Here is a 15,940-nt window from a genome sequence, read left to right as displayed (position 1 = left end):
AATCAATATATATATTTACGCTCAGTGTGTCGTCGGGATCTTTGTTGAAAGGTTTGTTTCTGTTGGAGAGTTTTGTCCGGCTCTCTCCCTGTCTTGGTTAGATGGGATAGTTCAGAGCGACATTCATTCATTTGTTATAGAATGGATGTTTTGGCGGTTGTCGTTCTTCATGTTCAATGATACCGAATTCCTAGCTGCAGACTAGTAATTAATATCAAAGACTTGTTCTTATTCTGTCGGTATCGATAGTCTAAGAGTTTAACCACATGGTATGGTTAAAAGATTCAGCAATGGTCTACAACCTTCGTCTTCTCCTAATGGAGAAAAACATGGCCTGGTGATAATTTCTCACCGTTGGGGTTTTATTTGGAATGGCAGAAAAGGGCTGTCCCAGGATGCCTGACCCTAACTGGGCTCAGGGGCGGTCCAGGATGCCTGACCCTAACTGGGCTCAGGGGCGGTCCAGGATGCCTGACCCTAACTGGGCTCAGGGGCGGTCCAGGATGCCTGACCCTAACTGGGCTCAGGGGCGGTCCAGGATGCCTGACCCTAACTGGGCTCAGGGGCTGTCCCAGGATGCCTGACCCTAACTGGGCTCAGGGGCTGTCCCAGGATGCCTGACCCTAACTGGGCTCAGGGGCGGTCCCAGGATGCCTGACCCTAACTGGGCTCAGGGGCGGTCCAGGATGCCTGACCCTAACTGGGCTCAGGGGCGGTCCAGGATGTCTGACCTAACTGGGCTCAGGGGCGGTCCAGGATGTCTGACCCTAACTGGGCTCAGGGGCGGTCCAGGATGTCTGACCCTAACTGGGCTCAGGGGCGGTCCAGGATGCCTGACCCTAACTGGGCTCAGGGGCGGTCCCAGGATGTCTGACCCTAACTGGGCTCAGGGGCGGTCCAGGATGTCTGACCCTAACTGGGCTCAGGGGCGGTCCAGGATGCCTGACCCTAACTGGGCTCAGGGGCGGTCCAGGATGCCTGACCCTAACTGGGCTCAGGGGCTGTCCAGGATGCCTGACCCTAACTGGGCTCAGGGGCGGTCCAGGATGTCTGACCCTAACTGGGCTCAGGGGCTGTCCAGGATGCCTGACCCTAACTGGGCTCAGGGGCGGTCCAGGATGTCTGACCCTAACTGGGCTCAGGGGCTGTCCCAGGATGCCTGACCCTAAGGGCTCAGGGGCGGTCCAGGATGCCTGACCCTAACTGGGCTCAGGGGCGGTCCAGGATGTCCGACCCTAACTGGGCTCAGGGGCTGTCCCAGGATGCCTGACCCTAACTAGGCTCAGGGGCGGTCCAGGATGTCTGACCCTAACTGGGCTCAGGGGCGGTCCCAGGATGCCTGACCCTAACTGGGCTCAGGGGCGGTCCCAGGATGCCTGACCCTAACTGGGCTCAGGGGCGGTCCAGGATGTGACCCTAACTGGGCTCAGGGGCTGTCCCAGGATGCCTGACCCTAACTGGGCTCAGGGGCGGTCCAGGATGCCTGACCCTAACTGGGCTCAGGGGCGGTCCAGGATGCCTGACCCTAACTGGGCTCAGGGGCTCCAGGATGCCTGACCCTAACTGGGCTCAGGGGCGGTCCAGGATGTCTGACCCTAACTGGGCTCAGGGGCGGTCCCAGGATGCCTGACCCTAACTGGGCTCAGGGGCGGTCCCAGGATGCCTGACCCTAACTGGGCTCAGGGGCGGTCCAGGATGTCTGACCCTAACTGGGCTCAGGGGCGGTCCAGGATGTCTGACCCTAACTGGGCTCAGGGGCGGTCCAGGATGTCTGACCCTAACTGGGCTCAGGGGCGGTCCAGGATGTCCGACCCAAACTGGGCTCAGGGGCGGTCCTCTGATTTAGTTAACTCCAATTCCCTTTTTGAGTTTTCCTTCATTAAACAGTCCAAAATCACTTTGTAAAATTGTGTAAACAGTATCATACTCACTCATTCATCTTATACAACAATTAGATGCAAACCTCATATCTGAGGCTATTATATAAACAGCGTTATGGTAATGTGGCCACACCTTCTCCCATGAGCTTCCCCAAGTTGTGACAAACGGACGAGTTCGTAGCTGGATTCTTCAACGATCTTTTATACCTTCTCCGGAACATGAAATTTGTTCGGACCTCAAGTTCTGTGAGGTGGAAGAAATTCCTTTGTTCTCTATGAAAATCTACTCTGCCTCTTATACTGTGTGGCCATGAGGCAAGGTCTTTTCCTCAGGAATTTACGACGTCTGTCTGACCAGGCAGCCTAGTTGAAGGAGGCAGGGAGAGGGGGATGGGGCTTGCTATACCCAAAGAGGGCAACGTCATGACAGTGTGTAGTCCTTAACCCAGGTCTCTACGTGGTTAATGCTGGGGATCCTGTACTGTGTGATGTCTGTATTCAGTAGGCCATGTCTCAGTGTGTAGTCCTTAACCCAGGTCTCTATGTGGTTAATGCTGGGGATCCTGTACTGTGTGATGTCTGTATTCAGTAGGCCATGTCTCAGTGTGTAGTCCTTAACCCAGGTCTCTACGTGGTTAATGCTGGGGATCCTGTACTGTGTGATGTCTGTATTCAGTAGGCCATGTCTCAGTGTGTAGTCCTTAACCCAGGTCTCTATGTGGTTAATGCTGGGGATCCTGTACTGTGTGTTGTCTGTATTCAGTAGGCCATGTCTCAGTGTGTAGTCCTTAACCCAGGTCTCCACGTGGTTTGAACACGTCTCCATGATAGTGATTCTCCTGAACTGTGTGACTCTGGGGATGTCCAGTAGGCCATGTCAGGCAGTGTGGTGCCTCAACTACAGGTCTCTACTGGTTAAACCTGGGGACCTGTAACCTGTGATGTCTGTATTCAGTAGGCCTGTCTCACCCCTCACCTAGTAACCTCTAACCTCAGGTCTCTCACCTGGTTAATGCTGGGGACCCCTCACCTATGATGTCTCACCTATAACCCCTCACCCCTCACCATAACCTCTCACCCCTCACCTATAACCCCTCACCCAGGTCTCCCCCTATAACCCCTCATGCTGGGGACCTGTCACTCACCTATAACCTGTCTCACCCGTATTCAGTAGGCCTGTCACCCCTCACCTATAACTTCTCACCCCTCACCTATAACCTGCTGGGGATCCTGTCACCTATGACCTCTCACCCATAACCTCACCTATGACCTATACCTCTCACCCCTCACCTATAACCTCTCACCCCTCTCCTATAACCTCTCACCCCTCACCTATAACCTCTCACCCCTCACCTATAACCTCTAACCTCTCACCCCTCACCTATAACGTGGTGCCTCACCTATACCTCTTACCCCTCACCTATAACCTCTCACCCTCACCTATAACCTCTCACCTCTCACCTATAACCTCTCACCTCTCACCTATAACCTCTCCTCTTACCCCTCACCTATAACCTCTCACCTCACCTCACCTCTCACCCCTCACCCTCTCACCTATAACCTATAACGTCTCACCCTCACCTATAACCTCTCACCCCTCACCTATAACCTCTCACCTCACCTATAACCTCTCACCCCTCACCTATAACCTCTCACCCCTCACCTCTAACCTCTCACCCCTCACCTATAACCTCTCACCCTCACCTATAACCTCTCACCCCTCACCTATAACCTCTCACCCCTCACCTATAACCTCTCACCCCTCACCTATAACCTCTCAGCCCTCACCTATAACCTCTCACCTATAACCTATAACCTCCACCCCATCACCTATAACCTCTCACCCCTCACCTATAACCTCTCACCTATAATCTCTCACCCCTCACCACTCACCTATAACCTATAACCTCTCACCTATAACCTGTCATCCCTCATCTATAACCCCTCACCTATACCCTCTCACCCCTCACCAAAAACCTCTCTTCCCTCACCATAAACATCTCACCCCTCACCTATAACCTCTCACCCCTCACCTATAACCTCTCACCTATAACCTCACCTATCTCACCCCTCACCTATAACCTCTCACCCTCACCTATAACCTATACCTCTCACCTATAACCTCTCACCCCTCACCTATAACCTCTCACCCCTCACCTATAACCTCTCACCCCTCACCTATAACCTCTCACCCCTCACCTATAACCTCTAACCTCTCACCCCTCACCTATAACCTCTCACCCCTCACCTATAACCTCTCACCCCTCACCTATAACCTCTCACCTCTCACCTATAACCTCTCACCCATCACCTATAACCTCTCACCCCTCACCTATAACGTCTCACCCCTCACCTATAACCTCTCACCCCTCACCTATAACCTCTCACCCCTCACCTATAACCTCTAACCTCTCCCCTCACCTATAACCTCTCACCCCTCACCTATAACCTCTCACCTCTCACCTATAGAACAGTACCAAAGATAGTCATCAAACACCTAGAACAGTAGAACAGACAAAGATACCTCACAAACACCTAGAACAGACAAAGATACAGTCATAAACACCTCTCACCTATAACCTATAACCTCTCACCCCTCACCTATAACCTCTCACCCCTCACCTATAACCTCTCACCTATAACCTCCACCTATAACCTCTCACCCCTCACCTCACCTATAACCTCTAACCTCTCACCTATAACCTGTCATCCCTCACTATAACCTCACCTATACCCTCTCACCTAAACCTCTCTTCCCTCACCTATAACCTCACCCCTCACCTATAACCTCTCACCCTCACCTATAACCTCTCACCCCTCACCTATAACCTCTAACCTCTCACCCCTCACCTATAACCTCTCACCTCTCACCTATAACCTCTCACCCCTCACCTATAACCTCTCACCTCTCACCTATAACCTCCACCCCTCACCTATAACCTCTCACCTCTCACCTATAACCTCTCACCTATGACCTATAACCTCTCACCCCTCACCTATAACCTCTCACCCCTCACCTATAACCTCTCACCCCTCACCTATAACCTCTCACCCCTCACCTATAACCTCTCACCTATAACCTCACCTATAACCTCAGCCCTCACCTATACCCTCTATACCCCACCCCTCACCTATAACCTCTCACCCCTCACCTATAACCTCTCACCCCTCCTATAACCTCTCATCCCTCACCTATAACCTCTCACCTATAACCTATAACCTCCACCCCATCACCTATAACCTCTCACCCCTCACCTATAACCTCTCACCTATAACCTCACCTATAACTCTCACCCCTCACCACTCACCTATAACCTCTAACCCCTCACCTATAACCTGTCATCCCTCATCTATAACCCCTCACCTATACCTCTCACCCCTCTCTTCCTCATAAACTCTCACCCCTCACCTATAACCTCTCACCCCTCACCTATAACCTCTCACCCCTCACCTATAACCTCTCACCCCTCACCATCAACACCTCACCCCTCAGCTATAACCTCTCACCCCTTACCATCAACACCTCACCCCTCATCTATAAACTCTCGTCTTGGTGACTGTACCTTGTTCTAGGTGTTTGTTGACTGTATATTTGTCTGTTCTACTGTTCTAGGTGTTTGATGACTGTATCTTTGTCTGTTCTAGGTGTTTGATGACTGTGTCTTTGTCTGTTCTACTGTTCTAGGTGTTTGATGACTGTGTCTTTGTCTGTTCTTCTGTTCTAGGTGTTTGATGACTGTATCTTTGTCTGTTCTAGGTGTTTGATGACTGTATCTTTGTCTGTTCTACTGTTCTAGGTGTTTGATGACTGTATCTTTGTCTGTTCTACTGTTCTAGGTGTTTGATGACTGTATCTTTGTCTTTTCTAGGTGTTTGACGACTGTATCTTTGCGTTTTTCGCGGTGGAGATGGTCATTAAGATGGTGGCTCTGGGGATCTTCGGTTCTAAGTGTTACCTTGGCGACACTTGGAACCGACTGGACTTCTTCATCGTCATGGCAGGGTAAGTGTTCTATTCCCACAATGCTCAGGGGTTAGTCAGGCGGTTAGGGACAAGAGAACATCAAAATAGAACACATAGAACCTTCTCTAGATTCTGTTTTTGATTCAAGAGACACATGGGGACATTCCTTAAGTCTGCTGCTAAAGTTTTTTCCTTTCTTATAAAAATGTAACCTTTTATTTAACGAGGCAAGTCAGTTCAGAACAAATTCTTATTAACAATGACGGGCCTACCCGGGTCCAACCCGGACGACGCCGGGCCAATTGTGCGCCGGCCCTATGAGACTCCCAATCACGGTCAGATGTGAAGCAGCCCGTGAGGTGATGGAGTTTGGAGCCTGCTGGGAGAAACACACGTTCAATGTCACTGTTTCAGGCCAGGAGAAAAGTGTGTGTGTGTGTGTGTGTGTGTTTGTTTGTGTGCAAGAGACGTTAACTAAGCAGACAGCAGCGGTCACCTCAGACACACAGCATTACCCCTTTACTCACTGTGAGTTGCACCCACACACACACACACACAAAGCCAGGAGGTAGGTTATCTGCACTATGACAAATACAGAGGGAACTAGTGAGTCAGATCATTGTTTTAGGATCTGACAGGCTTGATGTTCAGTTCTTTAGGGTCTGACAGGCTTGATGTTCAGTTCTTTAGGGTCTGACAGGCTGGATGTTCAGGTCTTTAGGATCTGACAGGCTTGATGTTCAGGTCTTTAGGGTCTGACAGGGTTGATGTTCAGTTATTTAGGGTCTGACAGGCTGGATGTTCAGTTCTTTAGGGTCGGAGAGGGTTGATGTTCAGTTCTTTAGGGTCTGACAGGCTGGATGTTCAGTTCTTTAGGGTCTGACAGGCTGGATGTTCAGTTCTTTAGGGTCTGACAGGCTGGATGTTCAGTTCTTTAGGGTCTGACAGGCTTGATGTTCAGTTCTTTAGGGTCTGACAGGGTTGATGTTCAGGTCTTTAGGGTCTGACAGGCTGTATGTTCAGTTCTTTAGGGTCGGAGAGGCTTGATGTTCAGTTCTTTAGGGTCTGACAGGCTTGATGTTCAGTTCTTTAGGGTCTGACAGGGTTGATGTTCAGTTCTTTAGGGTCGGAGAGGCTTGATGTTCAGTTCTTTAGGGTCTGACAGGCTTGATGTTCAGTTCTTTAGGGTCTGACAGGCTGGATGTTCTGTTCTTTAGGGTCTGACAGGGTTGATGTTCAGGTCTTTAGGGTCGGAGAGGGTTGATGTTCAGGTCTTTAGGGTCGGAGAGGGTGGATGTTCAGTTCTTTAGGGTCTGACAGGCTTGATGTTCAGTTCTTTAGGGTCTGACAGGGTTGATGTTCAGGTCTTTAGGGTCTGACAGAGTGATGTTCAGGTCTTTAGAGTCTGACAGGCTGGATGTTCAGTTCTTTAGGGTCTGACAGGGTTGATGTTCAGTTCTTTAGGGTCGGAGAGGGTTGATGTTCAGTTTTTAGTAAAGATGTCTTTCCCCTTTTTACTATATGTGACGTACCTTCTAAGCAGAAACAGTTATAACGTTTTCATCCGATCGTCAAACAAAACCTTCCTTAAAGACTCCATACCAGTTCATCCCCTCTAAAATAATCCCATCATCCAACAGGGCACTAACATATCAAACACCAGAAAGTGTAAGGATGCTGAACCACAAAAAATATATATATATATAAATAGTAAACCTCATGTAGATATTTACTAATACTAAAATAAGGTTTTTCCAGAGAAGATCCAGAGCACAAGGAGTTAGACCAAAGTTCAATTCAAATTAATTACTTAAAAATGATACAGACCTCTACATGCTTTGTAAGTAGGAAAACCTGCAAAATCGGCAGTGTATCAAATACTTGTTCTCCCCACTGTATATATATAAATATTAAACCTCATGTAGATATTTTTCTTCTAATAATTCCCAACATTTGGTATCGCTATTTGTTGTTCAACGTGTCTATAGATCGACTAAACGTGCCCCCTGGTATCTGTGCTTTCAGAGATGTCGACGATGAGCATATGACCTGTCTGACGGCCCGAGGAAGCACCGATTCAAAAACTCCCCCTATTAGACAACGTTACACTGTCGTAATGCCGCTCATTAGTCACCAAATGTGGAGTTTGGCTGAGCTACTATCGTCACGTACTCCTGTTTACGGCCGGTAGCTACTTCCAAAACAGGTCTAAAATAAATAGAAATAACAAATAACAACTGAAAAAAAATGCCTCTTCAAGATCGAAAATGAATTGAGCTGTTGTTGACTTCCTGTTTGGCTGGTGCAGAAATAGCCATTGTTTCAGTTGTTGACTTCCTGTCCTGTGAGAGGCTGTGTCGTGTCTTTGGCTATGCCGGATTAAGTGATATGACATGCTATTCTATAAAAGCCTTTCTCTGTAATTAATATCACCTGATTGAGCTAATCATGTAAATGTAATTAACTAGAAAGTCGGGGCACCACAAAATAATATTTATAGAGCTGTTATCTTCCCAATAAACTCTTAAAGACCTAGTAATATTTTACATCAATAGCAGTCAATATTAATCGTCATCTTATTTCAGTCTCGTCTGAAAGTTGTGCATTCTTGGTTATCTGTACAAACCCTGGCTAACAAGTTGAATCAGCAATACAAAATTGGGTTTAATTATTTATTTACTAAATACCTAACAAATCACACAGAATTACATATACACCGAATGAATCATACCTTGATTACAAATTGAACAGATATGAACAGATATGACAGCTTGTTACACAAAGAAAAAGGGGGGCTGGGTTTGAGTGAAAGAGCGGGAAGACTGAGGAACAAAGGGAGAAGTGATGTCTCTATCTTAAATACAGTATCTTATGCATTCTAAATTACCGCCCATTTGGAAAAGGAAAAATGCAGTAAATATTTACTCAGAGCTGCGCTTCGGGTAGGTTGGTGGTAGATGGAAGGCCGTGTTGCCCAACCGAGTCCTTTGTCCTTTGAAGAATGTATCTGCTGGTAAATTGGACGTCGTTGTGTGGTAGACGGGATACTCTGTCTGTTCCTTCATAACCTGCGTTTGCAGCTACTGTTGCTAACTCAACGGCTAGGAGGTATCACTTCTGTAGTGAATAAGAGTTCAAAGTTCATACCATTTGCAACCAAAGCTCACGCTGAGGTTGACTTCGTTCTGCAGTTATTATCTGAACCATTCTGACATCGGATCGTCATCCTAATGTATCCGGAACAGGAGGTTATATTGTTGTCAAGGCTTTATATAGTGGAGGGAGAAGAGTGTGTTTCACAGTCTACAGCCCATGTCTCTTCACAGGGGCGGGCCACTGATTGAGCAGAGCCCTAACCTTATGAAAACCCAAATCTCTCATTTGGAAGCTAAAATTAAATTGAATCCTTTCACCAATAATTTCACATTCAAACATTTAAATTGAACAACAATTCCATGTGAATCCGATAACTACAATGTGCAGACTTTCCTCTGTAGAGTTTATGTCATCTTATCATTGAGGAGAATGTCTCAAATGACAACCGAACTGACATCATATTCGTTAAGTACCACCGCATATGTTCAATTGGTCGGATTGCCAAAATATAGTTCACTCCCCCTTCTGATGTTCACAGAATCTCTATGTTAACCAAGGGATTTTTTCAAATGTCACATCAGTAAGGTAGAGAGAGGATAAAAGGAGGGGAGAGGTATTTATGACTGTCATAAACCTACCCCCCAGGCCAACATCATGACAGTAGTGAGGTCAGGTGCTGTCTGTCATCCTGGCAGGTGAGTGATTGGCTGATGCAGAAATAGACATGGTTTCAGTTGTTGACTTCCTGTGAGAGGCAGTGAGGTCAGGTGCTGTCTGTCATCCTGGCAGGTGAGTGATTGGCTGATGCAGAAATAGATATGGTTTCAGATGTTTATGCATTTTTATTCAGAGCCCGGTTTTTTAAGGAAGTGCGTACAGGCCGTAACGAGAGTCAATGAAGATAGTTCCATCTCTAAAGCATAGATACTGGCGGCAGGCTACATGTCAACATCCTACTTGATTCTAAAGCACAGATACTGGCGGCAGCTACATGTCAACATCCTACTTGATTCTAAAGCACAGATACTGGCGGCAGGCTACATGTCAACATAATACTTGATTCCAAAGCACAGATACTGGTGGCAGGCTACATGCTGTTAGCCTACTTGATTCTAAAGCACATATACTGGTGGCAGGCTATATGTCATTAGCCTACTTGATTCTAAAGCACAGATACTGGCGGCAGGCTACATGTCAACATCCTACTTGATTCCAAAGCATAGATACTGGCGGCAGGCTACATGTCAACATCCTACTTGATTCCAAAGCACAGATACTGGTGGCAGGCTACATGTCATTAGCCTACTTGATTCTAAAGCACAGATACTGGTGGCAGGCTATATGTCATTAGCCTACTTGATTCTAAAGCACAGATACTGGTGGCAGGCTACATGTCAACATACTACTTGATTCTAAAGCACAGATACTGGTGGCATGCTACATGTCTTAAGCCTACTTGATTCTAAAGCACAGATACTGGTGGCAGGCTATATGTCATTAGCCTACTTGATTCTAAAGCACAGATACTGGTGGCAGGCTACATGTCAACATACTACTTGATTCTAAAGCACAGATACTGGCGGCAGGCTACATGCTGTTAGCCTACTTGATTCTAAAGCACAGACACTGGTGGCCCTACTTGATTCTAAAGCAAAGATACTAGTGGCAGGCTACATGTCGTCAGCCTACTTGATGGTCTAGAATACTAAATGAAACCCTATTCACCGGAATGATGTCATAAATCAGTAGAATGAAGGCGTAGTCAGACTACTACTACTGGTTAGAGCGTTGGTAGTCAGTAGAAGGAAGGCGTGGTTAGACTACTACTACTGGTTAGAGCGTTGGTAGTCAGTAGAAGGAAGGCGTGGTTAGACTACTACTACTGGTTAGAGCGTTGGTAGTCAGTAGAAGGAAGGCGTGGTCAGACTACTACTACTGGTTAGAGCGTTGGTAGTCAGTAGAAGGAAGGCATGGTCAGACTACTACTACTGGTTAGAGCGTTGGTAGTCAGTAGAAGGAAGGCGTGGTTAGACTACTACTACTGGTTAGAGCGTTGGTAGTCAGTAGAAGGAAGGCGTGGTTAGACTACTACTACTGGTTAGAGCGTTGGTAGTCAGTAGAATGAAGGCGTGGTCAACCAGCAGGTAGCCTACTGGTTAGAGCGTTGGTAGTCAGTAGAATGAAGGCGTGGTCAACCAGCAGGTAGCCTAGTGGTTAGAGCGTTGGTAGTCAGTAGAATGAAGGCGTGGTCAACCAGCAGGTAGCCTAGTGGTTAGAGCGTTGGTAGTCAGTAGAATGAAGGCGTGGTCAACCAGCAGGTAGCCTACTGGTTAGAGCGTTGGTAGTCAGTAGAATGAAGGCGTGGTCAACCAGCAGGTAGCCTAGTGGTTAGAGCGTTGGTAGTCAGTAGAATGAAGGCGTGGTCCACCAGCAGGTAGCCTACTGGTTAGAGCGTTCAGTATCAGTAGAATAAAGGCGTGGTCAACCAGCAGGTAGCCTACTGGTTAGAGCGTTGGTAGTCAGTAGAATGAAGGCGTGGTCCACCAGCAGGTAGCCTAGTGGTTAGAGCGTTGGTAGTCAGTAGAATGAAGGCGTGGTCAACCAGCAGGTAGCCTACTGGTTAGAGCGTTCAGTATCAGTAGAATAAAGGCGTGGTCAACCAGCAGGTAGCCTAGTGGTTAGAGCGTTGGTAGTCAGTAGAATGAAGGCGTGGTCAACCAGCAGGTAGCCTAGTGGTTAGAGCGTTGGTAGTCAGTAGAATGAAGGCGTGGTCAACCAGCAGGTAGCCTACTGGTTAGAGCGTTGGTAGTCAGTAGAATGAAGGCGTGGTCAACCAGCAGGTAGCCTAGTGGTTAGAGCGTTGGTAGTCAGTAGAATGAAGGCGTGGTCCACCAGCAGGTAGCCTACTGGTTAGAGCGTTGGTAGTCAGTAGAATAAAGGCGTGGTCAACCAGCAGGTAGCCTACTGGTTAGAGCGTTGGTAGTCAGTAGAATGAAGGCGTGGTCCACCAGCAGGTAGCCTACTGGTTAGAGCGTTGGTAGTCAGTAGAATGAAGGCGTGGTCAACCAGCAGGTAGCCTACTGGTTAGAGCGTTCAGTATCAGTAGAATAAAGGCGTGGTCAACCAGCGAGTAGCCTAGTGGTTAGAGCGTTATTATAATAGACTACAGTCAGTGTCCAGACGTCAGTTACTATTATAATAGACTACAGTCAGTGTCCAGACGTCAGTTCATATTATAATAGACTACAGTCAGTGTCCAGACTTCAGTTCATATTATAACAGACTACAGTCAGTGTCCAGACGTCAGTTCATATTATAATAGACTACAGTCAGTGTCCAGACTTCAGTTCATATTATAATAGACTACAGTCAGTGTCCAGACGTCAGTTCATATTATAATAGACTACAGTCAGTGTCCAGACGTCAGTTCATATTATAATAGACTACAGTCAGTGTCCAGACGTCAGTTCATATTATAATAGACTACAGTCAGTGTCCAGACGTCAGTTCATATTATAATAGACTACAGTCAGTGTCCAGACTTCAGTTCATATTATAATAGACTACAGTCAGTGTCCAGACTTCAGCTCATATTATAATAGACTACATGAGGTCTACAGTCAGTGTCCTTTCACCCCTGTGTGACCCCTGTGTGAACCTAGGTCGGGCGGTACACGGTGAATATCTATTTTAACGTGTGCGACCTCTCTCTCTCTCTGTCCTGTAGGATGATGGAGTATTCTCTGGACGGACACAACGCCAGTCTGTCAGCTATCAGGACCGTACGCGTTCTGCGGCCGCTCCGGGCAATCAACAGAGTCCCTAGTGAGCACGCACACACTACACTGTCCTTGTTTTTACAGCCTATAAATCCTGTGGTTCTCGACCCCCTTGAGCAACGGCAGTTAACCCACAGTTCCCCCGGGGCGCCGTGTCGATTACGGTAACCCACTGTTCCCCCGGGGCACCGTGGATGTCGATTACGGTAACGCACAGTTCCCCCGTGGATGTCGATTACGGTAAACCACTGTTCCCCCGTGGATGTCGATTACGGTAAACCACTGTTCCCCCAGGGCGCCGTGGATGTTGATTACGGTAACCCATCGTTCCCCCGGGGCACCGTGGATGTCGATTACGGTAACCCATCGTTCCCCCGGGGCACCGTGGATGTTGATTACGGTAACCCACCGTTCCCCTGGGGCGTCGTGGATGTCGATTACGGTAACCCATCGTTCCCCTTGGGAGTTGTGGATGTCGATTACGGTAACCCATCGTTCCCCGGGGCACCGTGGATGTCGATTACGGTAACCCATCGTTCCCCTTGGGCGTCGTGGATGTCGATTACGGTAACCCACCGTTCCCCTGGGGCGTCGTGGATGTCGATTACGGTAACCCATCGTTCCCCTTGGGAGTTGTGGATGTCGATTACGGTAACCCATCGTTCCCCTTGGGCGTCGTGGATGTCGATTACGGTAACCCACCGTTCCCCTGGGGCGTCGTGGATGTCGATTACGGTAACCCATCGTTCCCCTTGGGCGTCGTGGATGTCGATTACGGTAACCCACCGTTCCCCTGGGGCGTCGTGGATGTCGATTACGGTAACCCATCGTTCCCCTTGGGAGTTGTGGATGTCGATTACGGTAACCCATCGTTCCCCTTGGGGGTTGTGGATGTCGATTACGGTAACCCATCGTTCCCCGGGCGTCGTGTCGATTACGGTAACCCATCGTTCCCCTTGGGAGTTGTGGATGTCGATTACGGTAACCCATCGTTCCCCCGGGGCGTCGTGTCGATTACGGTAACTCATCGTTCCCCCGGGGTGCCATGGATGTCGATTACGGTAACCCACCTTTCCCCTGGGGCGTCGTGGATGTCTATTACGGAAACCCATTGTTTCCCCGGGGCGTCGGGGATGTCGATTACGGTAACCCACCGTTCCCCCGGGGCACCGTGGATGTCGATTACGGTAACCCACCTTTCCCCTGGGGCGTCGTGGATCTCGATAACGGTAACCCATTGTTTCCCCGTGGATGTCGATTACGGTAACCCACAGTTCCCCCGGGATGTCGATTACGGTAACCCACCGTTCCCCCGTGGATGTCGATTACGGTAACCCACCGTTCCCCCGGGGCGTCGTGGATGTCGATTACGGTAACCCACCGTTCCCCCGGGGCGTCGTGGATGTCGATTACGGTAACCCACCCCGCCCCTCGTACCTGACACACACAACCTACACAATGACACACACAACCTACACACTGACACACACACACACACACACACACACACACACACACACAGGTTGAGTGATCACCCCTCTTTCTGGGATAAGGGTCTGTTGTTAGTGTGAGTAATAGTGCTTTAGGGGTGAGTGTGTTAGAGTGTATGAGTTAGCGTGTGTGTGTTAGTGTGTATGGGCCTCTCAGTCCAAACACTGTCATAAATCATTATACAGTTGGTATCTCCTCTCCTCTCCTCTACTCTCCCTCTCCCTCTCCCCTCCTCTCCCTCTCCCTCTCCACTCCACTCCTCTCCACTCCTCTCCTCTCCACTCTCTCCACTCCTCTCCTCTCTCTCTCCTCTCTCCCCTCTCCCTCTCCCTCTCCCTCTCCCTCTCCCTCTCCCTCTCCCTCCCTCTCCCTCCCTCCCCTCTCCCTCTCCCTCTCTCCCTCCCTCCTCTCCTCTCCTCTCCACTCCTCTCCACTCCTCTTCTCTCTCCACTCCTCTCCACTCCCTCCACTCCTCTCCTCTCCCTCTCTCCACTCCCTCCTCTCCTCTCCACTCCTCTCCACTCCTCTTCTCTCCCTCTCCTCTCCACTCCCTCCTCTTCTCTCTCCTCTCCTCTCCCTCCCTCCTCTCCTCTCCTCTCCTCTCCTCCTCTCCACTCCACTGCACTGCACTGCTCTCCTCTCCTCTCCTCTTCTCTTCTCTTCTCCATCTCCTCTCCTCTCCACTCCCTCCTCTCCTCTCCACTCCCTCCCTCCCTCCCTCCCTCCCTCCTCTCCTCTCCTCTTCTCCTCTCCCTCCCTCCACTCAACTCCACTCCTCTCTCTCCTCTTCTCTTCTCTTCTCCATCTCCTCTCCTCTCCACTCCTCTCCACTCCACTCCTCTCCTCTCCTCTCCACTCCCTCTCCACTCCTCTCCCTCCCTCCTCCACTCCTCCTCCCCCTCCCTCCCTCCACTCCTCTCCTCTCCTCTTCTCCATCTCCTCTCCTCTCCTCTCTACTCCCTCTCTCACCTCTTCTCTTCCTCCATCTCCTCTCTCCATCTCCTCTCCTCCCTCCTCCTCTCTCCCTCCTCTCCTCTCCTCTCCTCTCCACTCCCTCCTCTCCACTCCCTCCCTCCTCCCTCCTCCTCTCCTCTTCTCCATCTCCTCTCCTCCCTCCTCTCCACTCCATTCCTTCCTCTCCTCTCCTCTTCTCTTCTCCATCTCCTCTCCTCTCCATCTCCTCTCCTCCCCTCCTCTCCCTCCTCCTCTCCTCTCTCTCCACTCCTCTCCACTCCTCTCCTCTCCACTCCCTCCCTCCACTCAACTCCACTCCTCTCCTCTCCTCTCCTCTCTCTTCTCTTCTCTTCATCTCCTCTCCTCTCCACTCCTCTCCACTCCACTCCTCTCCTCTCCTCCCTCCCTCCCTCCCTCCACTACTCTCCACTCCCTCCACTCCTCTCCTCTTCTCCATCTCCTCTCCTCTCCTCTCTACCCCTCTCCTCACCTCTTCTCCAGCTCCTCTCCTCTAATCTTCTCCATCTCCTCTCCTCTCCACTCCTCTCCTCTCCTCTCCTCTCCTCTCCTCTCCTCTCCTCTCCTCTCCTCTCCTCTCCTCTCCTCCCTCTCCCTCCCTCCTCTCCCTCCCTCCCTCCACTCCTCTCCTCTCCTCTCCTCTCCTCTCCACTCCACTCCACTCCACTCCACTCAACTCCATTCCTCTCCTCTCCTCTTCTCTTCTCCATCTCCACTACTCTCCACTCCACTCCACTCCTCTCCTCTTCTCCATCTCC

At 49.6% G+C, this 15,940-nt stretch overlaps 1 protein-coding gene across 1 annotated transcript in view; it reads left to right on the top strand.

The window, feature by feature from the left end:
• Positions 1-5,749: 5,749 nt before the first annotated feature.
• LOC121845138 (voltage-dependent T-type calcium channel subunit alpha-1H-like) overlaps positions 5,750-15,940 on the top strand; it is a gene marked incomplete at its 5' end in the record, with an annotated part of 117,814 nt that continues 107,623 nt past the window's right edge. The window contains 2 exon segments of the mRNA XM_042315882.1: positions 5,750-5,883; positions 12,668-12,765. Of these exon segments, the coding sequence (XP_042171816.1) occupies positions 5,750-5,883; positions 12,668-12,765 (232 nt within the window).

This window comes from Oncorhynchus tshawytscha, unplaced genomic scaffold, assembly GCF_018296145.1.
Source record: "Oncorhynchus tshawytscha isolate Ot180627B unplaced genomic scaffold, Otsh_v2.0 Un_contig_1256_pilon_pilon, whole genome shotgun sequence".
In the NCBI taxonomy this organism is placed as follows: Eukaryota; Metazoa; Chordata; class Actinopteri; order Salmoniformes; family Salmonidae; genus Oncorhynchus; species Oncorhynchus tshawytscha.
This window is presented reverse-complemented; position numbering and strand designations above follow the sequence as displayed.